This window comes from Parasteatoda tepidariorum, chromosome 2, assembly GCF_982258835.1.
Source record: "Parasteatoda tepidariorum strain Cologne lab strain chromosome 2, Ptep-v5.0, whole genome shotgun sequence".
Classification (NCBI taxonomy): domain Eukaryota; kingdom Metazoa; phylum Arthropoda; class Arachnida; order Araneae; family Theridiidae; genus Parasteatoda; species Parasteatoda tepidariorum.
The window spans coordinates 16277347-16292334 of NC_141756.1; the positions used below are offsets into that span (position 1 = coordinate 16277347).

The window sequence follows — 14988 nt, forward strand, 5'->3', positions numbered from 1 at the left end:
AAAAAGTCCTCAACGAAGGCAAAATTTCTCCCAGTACTCGATCCAGGAGTTCCTTGTCTCCAGGATTGGGTTCAAATATACACGAATACGGAGTTGGACATCGGTAGCAGTAAACCCAAAATTGGGTCGGCTGTTCAACGATGGCTCTAAAAACAAAACTAAAGGTCAGCGTAAAAATGTGCTCGCAAGTTTTTGTTGTGTAATAAGAATAAGTTTTTAATATTTGTGAACTGTACTGAGTCGTTTTATCATGCACAATTTCTATTCGCTTCGATTCTGTTAAGCCTCTTTCGAATTCATCTTGATATTCTCCCGGTACAAGTAAATTTCTTTCAAGTTATCCCAGAGAAATAAATAAAATTGTAACTTAATGAGATAAATATCAGTTTCAAGCTATTCATTTCATATTTCTTGGGGAATTGACAATTAAGCTATAATTTCAAAGTAATTCAATGAATTCGAGTGATATTAGCTTCATAAGAATTTCTGATTTAAATATAAAACATTCCCGATAAAAAAAAATATGTAAAAAAGTAACTAAATTTAGTAAGTAGCTAGATGGTGTTCTGAATCAGGCTTATCTGTCAATCCATCCAAAATAAGTTATGTAGCCTTCACACGAAAAAGGCAACTTGATCTAGGTAATGTATACTACCTGGACCATAAAATGGAACTCACGGAGAAAGTCAAGTTTCTCGGGGTTTATTTTGACTCCAAACTAAATTGGGGTCATCAACTTGAATACTGTACCAACAGGGCCAGAAAAATTTTCTGGTCTTGCAGAAATGCTATTGGTAGAACATGGGGACTGTCCCCCAAAATAGTTTACTGGATATACTCAATGATTATTAGTCATATCATCACTTATGGCGCAATCGTCTGGTGGTCGAGGACTAGATTGAGCTCCGCAAGGTCTAATCTTAACAGACTACAAAGAATGGTCTGTGTAGCCCTGTCAGGCTGTCTCAGGACCACTCCTACAGCTGCTCTAGAGAGCTTACTTGGGCTTCTTCCATTGAACTTACGCATTGAAATTGAAGCTCAGACAGGCGTAAAGCGTCTTATGTACCTTGGCCTATGGAAAGAGCATTCCAAACACTTGTCATGGGGACATCTTGTTTCACAAGTCATGGATTTATCCTCTTTTATTATGCCTAATGACTATATGTCACTAAGATACGTTTTTCACAAGCCCTTCAAGATCCATTTTCCTACTAGAGATGAATGGTTTAATTCTCCTCGGTGGCTTAAAGGCAAATGCCTAATATGGTACACTGATGGTTCAAAGATTGGTGCCAAATCAGGAGCAAGAATTTATTGCTCCAGTGATGGTATCAAACGTCACGTTCCCCTGGGAACTTATGCCACTGTTTTTCAGGCTGAGGTCTATGCCATTATCTTGTGCTGCAAGTTATGCTTAGCCAAGGGATATCAAAATACGACTATCCGCATCTGTTCTGACAGTCAGGCTGCTCTCCTATCACTGTCAAGGTGTAAATTCACCTCTTTGTTAGTGTGGGAATGCTTCTCGGATCTCTGTGACCTGTCCGCTCATAACAAGGTATCCCTGCATTGGGTACCAGGACATATGGGTATCGGTGGAAATGAGCTAGCTGATGAAGCAGCACGGGCTGGCTTTAATGCAATTTTCAGGGGCCCTGAACCTGCGTTGGGAATTTCTCCCTCCTCATTTAGGGCAACCATTTTCAAGCTCTACGGCAAGATTGCCCATGAGCAATGGCGCGCTGCTGACGGTCAGAGACAAGCTAAGGAGCTGAATCGAGACTGTCCTAGTGTACGTCAAAAGGAGCTGTTAAAGCTTAATAGGAACAGTATAAGGAAGATCATAGGTCTTCTTACTGGTCACTGTATCCTCAGGAGACACCTAAACATTATGGGAATAGAATCCAATTCTCTTTGTCGGGGATGTCATCTAGAAGAAGAGACATCACGACACATACATTGTGATTGTGATGTCTATTCTGCTCAAAGAATTGAGCATCTAGGGCAGCATTGCGTCAATGCCTTGGAACTGCAAGATGTTCCTGTAAGGTGCTTGCTGAACATTATTTCAGCTACAGGGCTTTCTTGCTAATCACGACTAGGGTTTGGGTACAATAGACCTCTGGTCGATGTGTCCTGCTCGTCAGAGCTGCCTAACCTCTAAGTCTAAGTCTAACTAAATTTACTAACTAAAATAATTTAGGTAACTAAGTAATAATTTAACTAACTAAAATAGAGGTTCACAAACAAATCATTCTCAGTGAAGTTTATATCTTCTGAGATTCTGTTATATATTTATCAGTTACTCCATCTCTTTTACTCACTTGTTACATTCTTATCAATTTTCAAATTTTATTTCGTAGGGAAATAATGTTGGAAGAAATAATTAAAATTTAATTTATAAGTGAAGTGAGCATTTTTTCAAACAAAAAAACTGTCATTTCAAGTTTGAGAAAAATAGCTTTGTATAAACCAAAAAAATGCAAAGTATAGCGAAATAAAATGTAAATACAAAACAGGTAACGCTGAAAAAATTCCAATCAGCGCTGTATTGGTTAAAGTCAAATATTGTTATTAGTTTTTTAAATATTTTTATGTCTTTTTTTTTTGGATTAATCTGAGCCATACTTAATTCTAGTATTGTTTCCAAGTATAGAACAATGCCATTTATGAAACGTTAGTGTAAAAACTTAATAACCTTTAAAAATAAATAAATAAAATTAACTAAAAATAAACTGTTTGAAACGTTTTTCGTAACAAAACAAATGCTTTGAGGACATATTTTGCGACATTAATTTTAATCCAAATAGGGCATTGGATAACAAGTAAAAATAATTAATTTCGTTATGAAAAAATTATATGGCAACTCGTAAGTAACATATTGTAAGCCTCAGATTAAAAATCAGAATCTATACATAATAATAAACGCGGCTGTGTGTGTCTGTAATCACAATATATCGCCCCAGAAGCCTCGCCCGGGCACGAAACTCGGCCCATAATTGTGTTTTGACATTATGAAGAAGTATTTTTTTCTTTTTCAAAAATTTTGATTAGTTATTTAGTTATCAGTCATTTTGTAAGTCTATGCTTTTCGTCTGCTTTTTCGTCTTCAAAGAGCCATATTCAAAAAACTATTAAAAAATGCATATACTTTTCCCCACTCTTATAAATGTATGCTAATGCGAACCTCACAATTTAAATATTAATTTTCGACAACTTAAACCAATAATATACGAAGGAATTAATAATTTAATTGTAAAGTTCGCATTAGTTTACATTTATTAAAGTGGAGAAAAGTTTAACTTTTGTATTAAAAATGTGGCAACATATTCGATACGTAAATAGAACGCTTCGCTTTGATATATTTGTCGCTGTTCATAATTGGGTATAATATGAAAAAAACACAACTACTTCGATTTAGTAGGAACAACGTATGACGCAATGCTAAACGAATGGAATTTAGTTGTTGTTTATTTAGTTATTGTTATTAGTAGTTGTTGTTATTTGTTTCAGTTGTTGTTGCTTATTTAGTTGTATTTAGTTTCAATAACTTTTCTTTATAATGCAATAAAATCTGGCGAGCAGCTATTTAAACGATCGAACACTTCGTTTGTTTATTTGTGGCTTGAAGTTAGGCTCGCAGAAAATGCCGTTCATGGGTTAAATTTAGTAGGAACAACACAACCTGTGACGTAGGCTATATTATACCCAATTGTTATAATAAGTTTTTCTTCTTCTTTTCACGCTCTATTTTTTTTTCTTAAGCGAAGACGATAATTTTTATAGCGATATTGTAGTACTTTGTACAACTAAAAATTCTTTTCACAACACTTTAAAAATATTTACTTTATTTTCTTTATATATACAGAGAACAGTCGGCAAAGAATTCGATTAGGTTGAAAAACATTTCGCTAAAAAGGAACGAATTCCAAAAGAAAAAATAAACAACTTAAAGAATAAAAATGCTGATGCCAGCCAATTTTTTGAAAGTTAACTTAGAAATAACAAACCAAATGATGTTAAATAACAAACCAAACGATGTTAACAAAATGACGTAGAAAGCGCAACTAGATCAAAATTATACAAGCACAACTAGATCAAATTATAATACCTGAGTGCTTGACGTAACAGATATAGAAATAGAATTTGATACCATAAAAAATTATATAGAAATAGAAATTGATACCATAAAAAATTTATTCGTTTTCGTGTTCTTTTCATGTATTTAGCATTTTAGTTTTTTTTTTCTTAAGCGTTGTAGCTATATAATTTCAAACATCCTCAAGAGCTATAACACATCTGCAGCAGAACTGGATATGAAGACAAAATTGCTGGACAGGAACACTTTAATTGTCCACTAATCTTCAGATTTCCTGCTATGTTTTAAAAAACTTTATTTGTGAAAACCTTCAGCTTGGCGGACAGCTGGCCGCCTTAGGCGGCTAGTCTTAAATAAAACTGAACCATGTCTGAATAAGAAATGTTACTATAATTTGTTAGACGTATTGTCAGGAATAGACATCGGTCATATTATAATATTGAATTAGGGATAGTTCATCAATTTGACGCTGAAGACTCATTATATTTCAGATTTATCTATTTTTAGCTATTAGTATTTTTGGATTTTAAATCTATAAATTACCCATAAAAGTGTTATCAAGATATCTAGCATAAAAAGAAGATTATTGACAAGCGAATAAATATATAATATTAGGAGAAATGTTTCTTTGTAAAAGTTTCTGCATATGCTAAAATAGGTTTTGTGTATACAAGTTCGTTACAATTTTTATTTAATAATTTTTCAACAACTTTCATACATATTTAATGCATTTATATATTTAATGGAAATGTTCTTGATACATTGTAGGAGGTCTCAAAGTATATGTTAAGCCCCAAAGTCATGTATTTGGAGAAATGTCCGCAACTTGGGAATTATATGGAGATCAAGGAGACATGTGGAGACGGGCTAATATCTCGATACCGAGATTTGCAGAAAACTTTCAAGTATATATATATTTCCTATATCTTTTACAATACATGCATATTGATTAAATTGTTATCGAAATTATATTAAATTGCATAACTAAATTTTTCCATACTTAGATGCACATGGCTTGTTGAAATGACCTAAAGTGTGATAGTTAATAGAGAGATTTCGCACTTTAACGTATGTTTCCATACGCAAGATTTGAAGTAACTGCTCATGTTCGCATTTATTTTAGATGTTACGCATCTTTACGTTATGTTTGCGTGATTAACGCTACAAAGACAAAGTTACAAGCACGCTGTTTATAGCTTTCAAATATTGTTTTCTGCTTAAGTCTATATTAGAACTTAAAACATGGAATGCGAATTTGACGAAATATATTGATGGAATTTAGAAATGAATCTTGTGATATTACAACAATTGGGTGAACGAAGAGATCGTCAACGTCCATTGTAAATGTTTGTTTTGATTTTTTAGTCAAAGTTAAAACGATATTTTATTACGTGGACGTTTTTAACTTAGCGGATTTTTGCTAAAGTTTTCACTTACGTAAGTTTGATACTTTTTTCACTGATGCATGCGCATGTCACTAGGATTGACGAATTCAGAAAAGCTCATTCCATGTATGATACCGTGGGTCGTGAAGGGAGAAGCGTTCGATCACGTATTCTGAACGGGTTTAGTTACGAAATCCGAAGCAAAAATGTACAGTGCACAAAATAAAAAATGGAGCTTCCAGAATAACTTTTGATTTAACGATCGGATTTTCAAGTTTTAGGACTCAATCTTAAAGGTTTGAAAGCCACAAATATAATAATTGATTAGTGCAGTAAGATATTTTAAGTTATGAAATCAGACATAAAAATTTACTTATGATTAGATGTCAAATAGTTCCGAAGATGTGGCAAAGTACGCAAAAAGGGACATTAACATAACGAGAAGCGGGAGGCAAGTAATAAGTTTAATGTATCCAACTACTTTCGACATTTTTTTTTTAAAAATTTATTATAAAATTTAAAAAAGAAACGAGTTTATTTGTTTTATAATGTGTGAAAACTTATAAGAAACTAGCAATGAAATTATTATTATTTTGTTTTTGTTTCCAAAATGGCCGTTTTTAGGTAAAAATAAGGCATTTTTTTGCATATTTGCTAAACAATGTAAAAAATTTCTATCCTCAACACAAAAAATCCTTTGAGGATTTTATTTAGAAAGCTATCAACTTTTAAATTTATTATGTTGAAACGAGTGCATATACTACAGAGTATAATTAAAAAAGCACATTTTTAAAAATGTTCCCATTTGTCTTTACAAAAAAACATGCATAAAATTTAAATTTAAATTTTTCTCTTAGCCTGTAGTTTAAAACATCTGAGCTCTAATTATTAAACACTCATGAAAAATTGTAGAAAATTATTTTAAAAACAAATTAAAATATCGTGTTTCAGGTGGTATAAAATGTCAAAACAGTTTGATTTTGAGATAAACGCATTTAATTACGCATTTAATAAACGCATTAAGACTTAAAATCATTAGTCTATACAGTGTGTGCCAAAACTTGGCTATACCCAAATGAACTGTCCAAATGATCCTGCATGCATGAAGTGTGCCAGAGCTCACTTTACATTTCAATGCACGAAACCCAGAAGCCTTCCTGCTACCTGCATCAATTGCAATGGAGACCACCCGGCCTGTTTTTCAGGCTGTGGGGCCAGACCAAGGAGAAAACCACAGCAGAAGCAGAGACAGCCCAAGAGTGCCACCGAAACTTCAAACAGATTCCTGCAGATCTTCCGGGAACTGCAAGAACTCCTACAGAACGAGGAGTTAGTACAGCTAATCCGATCTTTACTTCCCGAAAACAAGACATACTGATCTTCACTTCTCCATGACGTCGACTACTCAGTCAAGCCATCATCTTAAATCGACTTAGAAACATCATACTACTTACCACCTTAAGGATCTACCTCAAGGACTTTTATCACATGATGAAGGGGTAAAGGACAGTTCCGGCCTCAGGCACCCCAAACCACCTAACAGACCAAGATCTATCCAGAGTTATCACCTTGCACGAAAATTGCTATCAGTTTGTAAAAAAATGGAGTACAAACAAAATTAAAGTTTTTTTCAGAAAACTTAAATTACAGGAATTATAAATTTATAATAAACTCAATTTCTCATTACCCAAAACTATGTTTTTGCACTAGTCAGATACTTTAAGCAAGAGAGCTCTTAAACTTATTGAGACCATATTTTGCAGACGAGAGTCAGAAATGCTCTTTCGAAAAAGCTTATTTTAATAAAGTACATTTAAGTATCGGAATTCGTAATTTAAATGCCATCTGCTAAAATTTATTAACGATCTGAATCCTCAAATAGTTTAGATTAAATCGTTGTGCGTGGAAATCTGAATAACTGATCAAATGTCCGTTTGGTGTTCCGTTTTTATTTTATTTTGTGCACTCTTATCAATATCATTCAGAACATTTTTTGAAGCATAGTATATTACAAGTTCACCTTTCATGCATTTGGTTATATTATTACTAGAGGGCTAAGCCCCCTGTTCGCTGCCACTCCCTAACCCCGATGATTGCTTCGCAATAATTGTTCTTTCTTGGCAGAAAACAGTTTTTCTACTGAAGTTAAAATTATTCAGTAAATATATATGTACTAAAATGAATTCTGTTTGCTTACGCTTGTGCCTCCACTTCCCACGACTGAATATTATTAATTAGTATTATAAATAATGAGCTCTATTGGTGAACAGAAGAATTTTTCTAAGTAATAATTTTTTAAAATAACACTTATATTGTTATTACATTTTATTGTTCAAACAAATTTGACGAGCTCACGACTGTAATTTAATATTTTCGCATACCAAACGGGCGGATATATAAAATGCTATTTTTGTTTGCTTCTCGTTGCGCATGAACCGGATCGTTAAGTTCTAAATCATTTAATAGATTTCTTTAAATGTAATTTATAGCAGTATATTAATGTTATTTGCACAATAATAGTAATGGTAAAACTGTTAGTAAGATTAGACCACCTTTCTAAAATTTTATTACTTTGTCTTAAAAAATAACACACTATATCTTAAAATTTAGCGCAGAATTACATTATAATAGTAATAATAAAAAAAAACCCCAACAACAATTCTCTTAGTTTCAAACTCATGATTTAAAAGTGTACTTATAGCAGTATAGGAAAATAACTTCAAATTAGGGATACAAAAATATTTATAGAAAAACAATACCCTTATAACTTTTGTTAATTTCATGCTGAGGACAACCAAAAGAATATAGAAATGAATGAGGAAAAACTGGATGCAACCACGTGATTTTTTGGCCAATAAAGATGCACTTACAACAATGGAAAACTTCGAAACCAACATTACATTTTTATACATAGTAAGAAGCAATAGCCTTGCTTTACTTAAATAGAAATGAATAGAAATAAGATTAAGTATTACTTCGTGTGATGGAAATTTGCGCGATAATCAAAATTAACACTAAAAATTTCATTTTCTGAACTTATGTACAATTTTAAATTATTCGATTTGCAGTGGAGCGATTGTTAAATAAATTTAATTAACGCACAAGCAAAAGTAAAAAAGCAAAAACTGTTATTCAAGTGTAGCATATTAGCATGAAAGAGCATTTATTTTGGCATTTACTGGAGTCAATGTAGCAAAATAGTTAATAAACTATGAACCCAAAAGTGAAACTTAAAACCAAGGCAAGAACTTAAACCAAAGGCAAAAACTGAATAAACTTTATTTAGCTTTTGTTTAAACTTTAATTAAACATTCGCATTACATAAATATTTTTAGTGATATTAACTTAAGTGATTTTATCTGTAACTTCATCTTTATTTTATCTACATTTTATTTTACCTACACTCAACATTTTTTAAATATATTTATAAACTTATTTATTATTTTTTCTTATATTTTTTTAAATCTTATTTTCAAAAAGGTAAAAAAGAATAAAAAGTTAAGGGACCTAGCTTTGTTTTTGCATATTCACACTTACGATTGCTCTACTATCAAAGTTTAACTTCTGTTTTGACTATTTATTCAGTTTTAGTTTTCCTCAACCCTTTTACAAAATATTTCTCTTCAACATATTGCTCTGGTTTCCCCTCTTGGGGGTTTGTTTGATGTCTTTTGTATTTTTTGTTGGAACTGTCACACAGGTTTTTACCCGAGACAAGTCTGTGTTTATTATTTCAGAAACTTTGTTTTGTACAGTTATTCTCAAAATGCTTTTATTTTTAGTTCAGAAATTGCTTTTCCAAATTCTCGCAAGCAATTTTGCAGCTAGATTTTTTTAAAAATAGTGTGCAAAGGTAATTAATTATCATAATAGCAAAGTAAGTAGTTTTTTTAAAGTATTTTAATAGTTAAAAATGCTGATCTATTGGAAATTTATTATAAAATGAAGTTATATCTTAAACGTCTGAATTTATATCTTCAAACAAAAGTTAATGTTTTAGTATTAATTTGAAGCATTTTTATAAGCCTTTATGAAGAATGAATATCCTTTTTGAAATGTTAATATATTTAGAAAATTATTTACAACAGTTAAAACATTTGTGGAAGTTCAGTAATTTATAATAAAAATAGGTTTTTACTGAAGCAAATTTTTTAAAAATCTCTTTTTTAAATGATTGGCAGCCATATTAGGAACATCTAGTTAGTATAACAACCTACCGTGCCTATTGAAAGAAATTAAGAAAATTCGGCCAAAGACAAGAATTAATTTATAAGAAAAAGAATGGATAAATAAAATATATTTAATAACGGATTCATACATAAAGTAAAAAAAAATTAATGTTCATAATAGTATAATATAATTTGCACCAAAAAATAATAATCGTAAAGCGGTTATCTTAAACTCTCAGTTTAGAAGTCAAACAAAATCAAAAACCAAATAATAACAATACAGGTAATCTTAACCCTTAAATTTTAGAAACAAAAATATTTACAGGAAAATAATAACTTTACGACTTATATCAATTTTATGCTGATGACAACCAAACCAATATGAATCAACCTTGGCCAATCAAAATGTATTGACAACAATGGAAAATAGCGACACCATTATTAGAATTTTATATATTGTAAGATTTAGAATTGACACAAGCCATAAACTTGTTGTCATATTTAATCATATAATCTTTTTCGAAATTAACTTACAAAATTTGATTTCACTGCCACGAATTTAAATCTAATGCTAAACTTAATATGAAAATGTTTGAATCATCTAAAATACAGTTAAAAAACAGGTCATAAAAGGTATCATTTTCGCAAAACATATTTTGCGTTGTAATCATTTTGTTACATAATGTTATGTTTAGAATTTGTACACAATTTACACGAATCTAACAGCGAGCAATTATGAAAGTTATGCCTAAAATTAATAATTAATACAATTTAACAATGGGTTATTCATAATTATTAATATTAATTATAAATATTTTTTATAACTTTTATAACTTTTTAAATATTTTTTATTAACTATAATTAATATTATTTATTAATAAATCTTATTTTTTAAATTAATATTTCACTCAAAATTAAATTTTGGACTTTAGCATAACATAATCTTTATTTCCAATGTTTATAAGCATTATTATTATTCAATTGAAAAAATAATAATAAACATTTAATAAATGTATGGGTACTATTTCTATTTTTGTAAATAACTTTTTTTTTCACTGTTATTTTTTGAAAAAAAAAAGCAAGTGTAATACTTTTGCATTTTTGGTGACAAGTTATTATGTTGGCAAAATGTAGTTTGAGAATGTTAAAAGTGTTTAAGAATTTTTAAAAAAACAAAGTAGTGCAATTTAAGTTTATCCATGGAAGAAAAATTCTGGTAAAATTCAGATAACGTACTGTGTGGTAATGGTATTTCTGGTACAAGAATCCCATAATTCTGGTTAATAAAACCAAAATGTATATAAAATATTTAACAATTTTTCCGTAAAAATAGTAACGGTTTACAGGAAGTTATGGTTGTCCAAAATAACGTTATTACTTCTCTTTTAGTAAAAAATGCAAAACTGAAAAGTATATTTAATCGAATGAATGGTTCTTATGCCATGTATCATAATAAAATTATCAAATTTAATGACATATTATGAAACCATATTTTAGTCTTTATTTTATTATCATTATTTTATTACTTCAGTGAAAATTATCGAACTTTTGTGTTTCCATAATGCCAGAAACGCGGTAAATTTTGCGATACTTTTGACCATTTTTTCCCCCTGTATGGAAAGCCTTATTTTAGTCAAATTTTGGTTATTGAATAGGATTTTATACACATGAATCGGTGTACTTTTAAGGCAGGCTCTTTGAACCACGTATTAAATATAAATAAAAATCCAAACTTTTAAAGAAAGCTACTATATTTTATTGCAAATAAAAGGGACTTCGAAATATTTTACAAAAATACTTGTGTTAATATATTACTTACAATGACACTTCAAATAAAAAAAATCTTTAGCTATTATAAAAAATATATTTTTCTAAAATATTAAATCAAATTTCTGAATAATTTATTCGAAAATTTTGATGTTACTGATGTAATTTATGGTAAATTATTTCTAATAATAGCTAAAACAATTTCTCGCTGAATAATATTTTGCTTACTTATTGTGTACTTTATAATATTTTCAATTTTACTTTTATCTCCAAATTAATGCAAAATTAGATTTTTTAAAATATTTCATTGCATCTGATCTAATATGCAGACTGTTAATAATAATGAATAAACAATTTACTAAAGTACAGCATTCAATTATATTTTGATTTCACCTCTGTAACCTTTGCAATTAATGACTTCAAGTAAGCTTAAAGTTAACTCACCTCATACATTTATATATGCTTTTAACAATATAAAATACAGGAAAGGATTTTAATTATACTCAAAATTGCACTAAAACTGCAATAGAAATGTTAAAATAAGTTAATTTCAAAAATGTGACGATTTTTGTTTGGATCGTTCAAAGTCTAAAATTAATTAATGGATTAGTAATATAAATTTAATTTGTTTTTATTTTGCTTCTTTAAATAAAATATAATAATGACAACAGCATTTGAAATATTTTTGTTTTAATACAAAGTACCTTTTTAATACACAGTAATTAAAACAAAATAGCACACAATGAAAAATAACTTTTAATTTGAGAAATTGCAGTTTAAAAGCAAATGTTTTTTTTTAAATTTCCCTATATCAAACTTGATTTTTATCTTTGATTTTTAGTTATTCGTTCTTTCTTTAAATCTCTAAGACGCATTTAAAATTGTTTGAAGAATAGCTATTAAACTTATATCATTTGTAAGAAAAAAACCTTAAATGTTTAAAAATACTAGATAGTTAGAAAATTGTTTTTGGATCTTTTCAAATCTTAGCTTGACAAAGAAAAAGAATAATAAAATGAAAAGGATTTAAAGAACTCAAGAAACATGTTTTTAATATTTATTGGTAGCTTTTCTATTTAATTTTGAATTTAAAACAAGGAACTCTTTATTAAAGCATATTTTTAAGCATAAAAGGAAAACAGAACGCCTACTACATTCTCAAATCTTTTCTCATATGAATAATAAACAAAACCTTTTACATAAAAAAGTAAATAATTTATTTGTGAAAAATTCAAAAGAGAAGAAAGCTGTTAAAACTCTTTTAAAAATGAAAAAAACCCTCGTATTATGTACGAAGAATTCTAGAAGTTTCTTTGATGAAATATTTAAAATATGAATTCTTACCCCTAAAAAAAACAGCAACATAAAAACTCCTTTTTTATTGTGTAGGAAGAAAAAAAGATTTTTAAATCAAGTACAAGAAAAAGTAATTTCGTGTATATTAGAAACAAAAATAAAAACTTTTTTTCTTTATAAACAAGGTATGAGCTGAGTATACAAGGATAAAAGATGCATAGTTTTGTCAATGTTTTCCTACATTTTCATTTTCGAAAATGGTGTTTCTTGTACACTTCTTTTATTCGGGGTGGGGTGTAAAAAAATCTTCCCCTATTCCATTTTTAAGGTAAGCAAAAGCGGGGAATCCAGGTGCAAAGCTAAATATTTCAGAAAAGAGTCTGAAGAAAAAGAAAAACTCTCTTGATATGAGAATATCTGTATTCCCTATGTATGGTACGCAGCAAAAAATGGCTAAAATGTAACTCCAGAATGTGTGTTAGGAGTAAGAAAGTGAGTTTTAGATGGTTGTAGGTTGTCAGTCAAAGTCTACCCTTAGGGTTTTGATATTTTCAAGCCATAGAACGCGAGAGAAAAATATTTTTAGCTTCGAAAGTAAATGTCGGATCTATTACCGAATATGTTTTGTGACATGGCTATAGACATGATATAAAAACTGAAGATGAACATATTTCATTTGATATCATACTGAAGCTGAAAATTCGATTTCGTAAAAGAACTGTGAAATTGATGATAAAATCGAAGCGTATTTTTGACGATGCATGTCAGATTCTTTCAGAATATCGCATTCAGTTTATCACAATCTCAGAGAAAATTCTTTTGTTTTCTTCGTGGTTATTTCGGATGAAAATACATGAACATTCTGAAAGCGTGTTTTTGTTATGAAATGCTAGATCAGTTTAACATTATTTTTCATCATATGCGGTTTTAAATAAGTAGATTAAAATACATATCGCATTAATGTTTATTTATAAACATTACTCTAAAACAGTGTTAATTTAATGTCCTATTAGTTTGTAGTTGATATAATTTTCTAAGTACATTTAAAAAGTTCATAAAGATTATATATATTTTAAAATTGAAAAAAAATCTTTCAAAAATATTTGATTATCTATCAACAATGTTAATTTCTTATGTTACAAAGAAAAAAAAATATTGTACAGAAATTATTGTATTGTTTTAAAAGATTAAGAATGTTAAGAAATAGAAAAATTAAAATTTTTATTTGTTGAGGCAAAAGTTAAAATATGTCACACATAGATAAAAATAAATAAAGCAATCATAAAATTAAATGAATTTTTCTTTAAAAATTTTTCTAGAGTATAAAGGATAATTTAATTTTTTATTAAGAATCCTAAATTGTGATTTCATACTATAGCTTGATAAATTAAATTAACTATATTTTACTAAGCACGAAAGGATTATACTCCAACCTTGATTAAGTCTCGAGACTATAGTTTTTTAAATTTATGCAATTTAAGTCGAAAAAAATTTTAATTATTTAAAATGAAATGAAATAATGAATTGCAACAGTTAATTGTATGAAATATTATTATCAAGTTCTTTCATATAAAATATGGCTTATTCTGGATTAAATACTGAAAACATGTCATTTATTATTTTTTAATTCTAATGAACACAAATAATACTTCTTATTCTCCTGATAATAATAGAATTTTGATAAAAGATTTTCTAAAAAAATAATCTTTCTATTCGATTTGCTATTATTCGAGAACTATTTGTTCATATTGAGAGGAGAATTACTTAGAATGAGAATTACGTTATTGAGAGGAGAATTACGTTAGAAATAATGCTGTGTTTGATCATGCTATTTTGAGTGCTGGGAAGTATAAGTTTCTGAAAAAAAATTATTAAATTGTATCAATAAATTTGTGCCTGTAAATTTTTCTTTATAATGCTGTCACATTAAGGTGTATATGGCATTAAATGCATAGCGAAAAAAGCATTTTTTGTAAACTGCAAATTCATCAGTTTATTTAAAAGAAAATCAAATATATTGCGTTATAATATCAACTACTTTTTGCTTAAATCATTTATAAAGTAATATACAGGTAAGGAATTTTGTTATTATTAGTTTTCATAATATAAATTTTTCTTAAATTGGGAATTTTAATGAGATTTTACTGTTAATCTTTATGAGATTTTACTGTTAGTTCAGCTTATTTTCATTTTTCATGTGTACCCAGAGAAAGCCGAATATAGTAATAAAATATTTAAATCCAGGCAGTCAAATCCAAAACTGTTACTT

The 14988-nt window shown here is 29.0% G+C and overlaps 1 protein-coding gene across 2 annotated transcripts in view; it reads left to right on the forward strand.

Annotated features, from left to right (window-relative positions):
* Positions 1-14988, forward strand: part of LOC107448829 (uncharacterized) — a 228833-nt gene that overhangs the window by 191367 nt on the left and 22478 nt on the right. For both annotated transcript variants that reach the window (XM_016064182.4, XM_016064181.4), the window contains one exon: positions 4871-5007. In XM_016064182.4, the coding sequence (XP_015919668.3) occupies positions 4871-5007 (137 nt within the window). The remainder of the gene's footprint in view (positions 1-4870; positions 5008-14988) is intronic.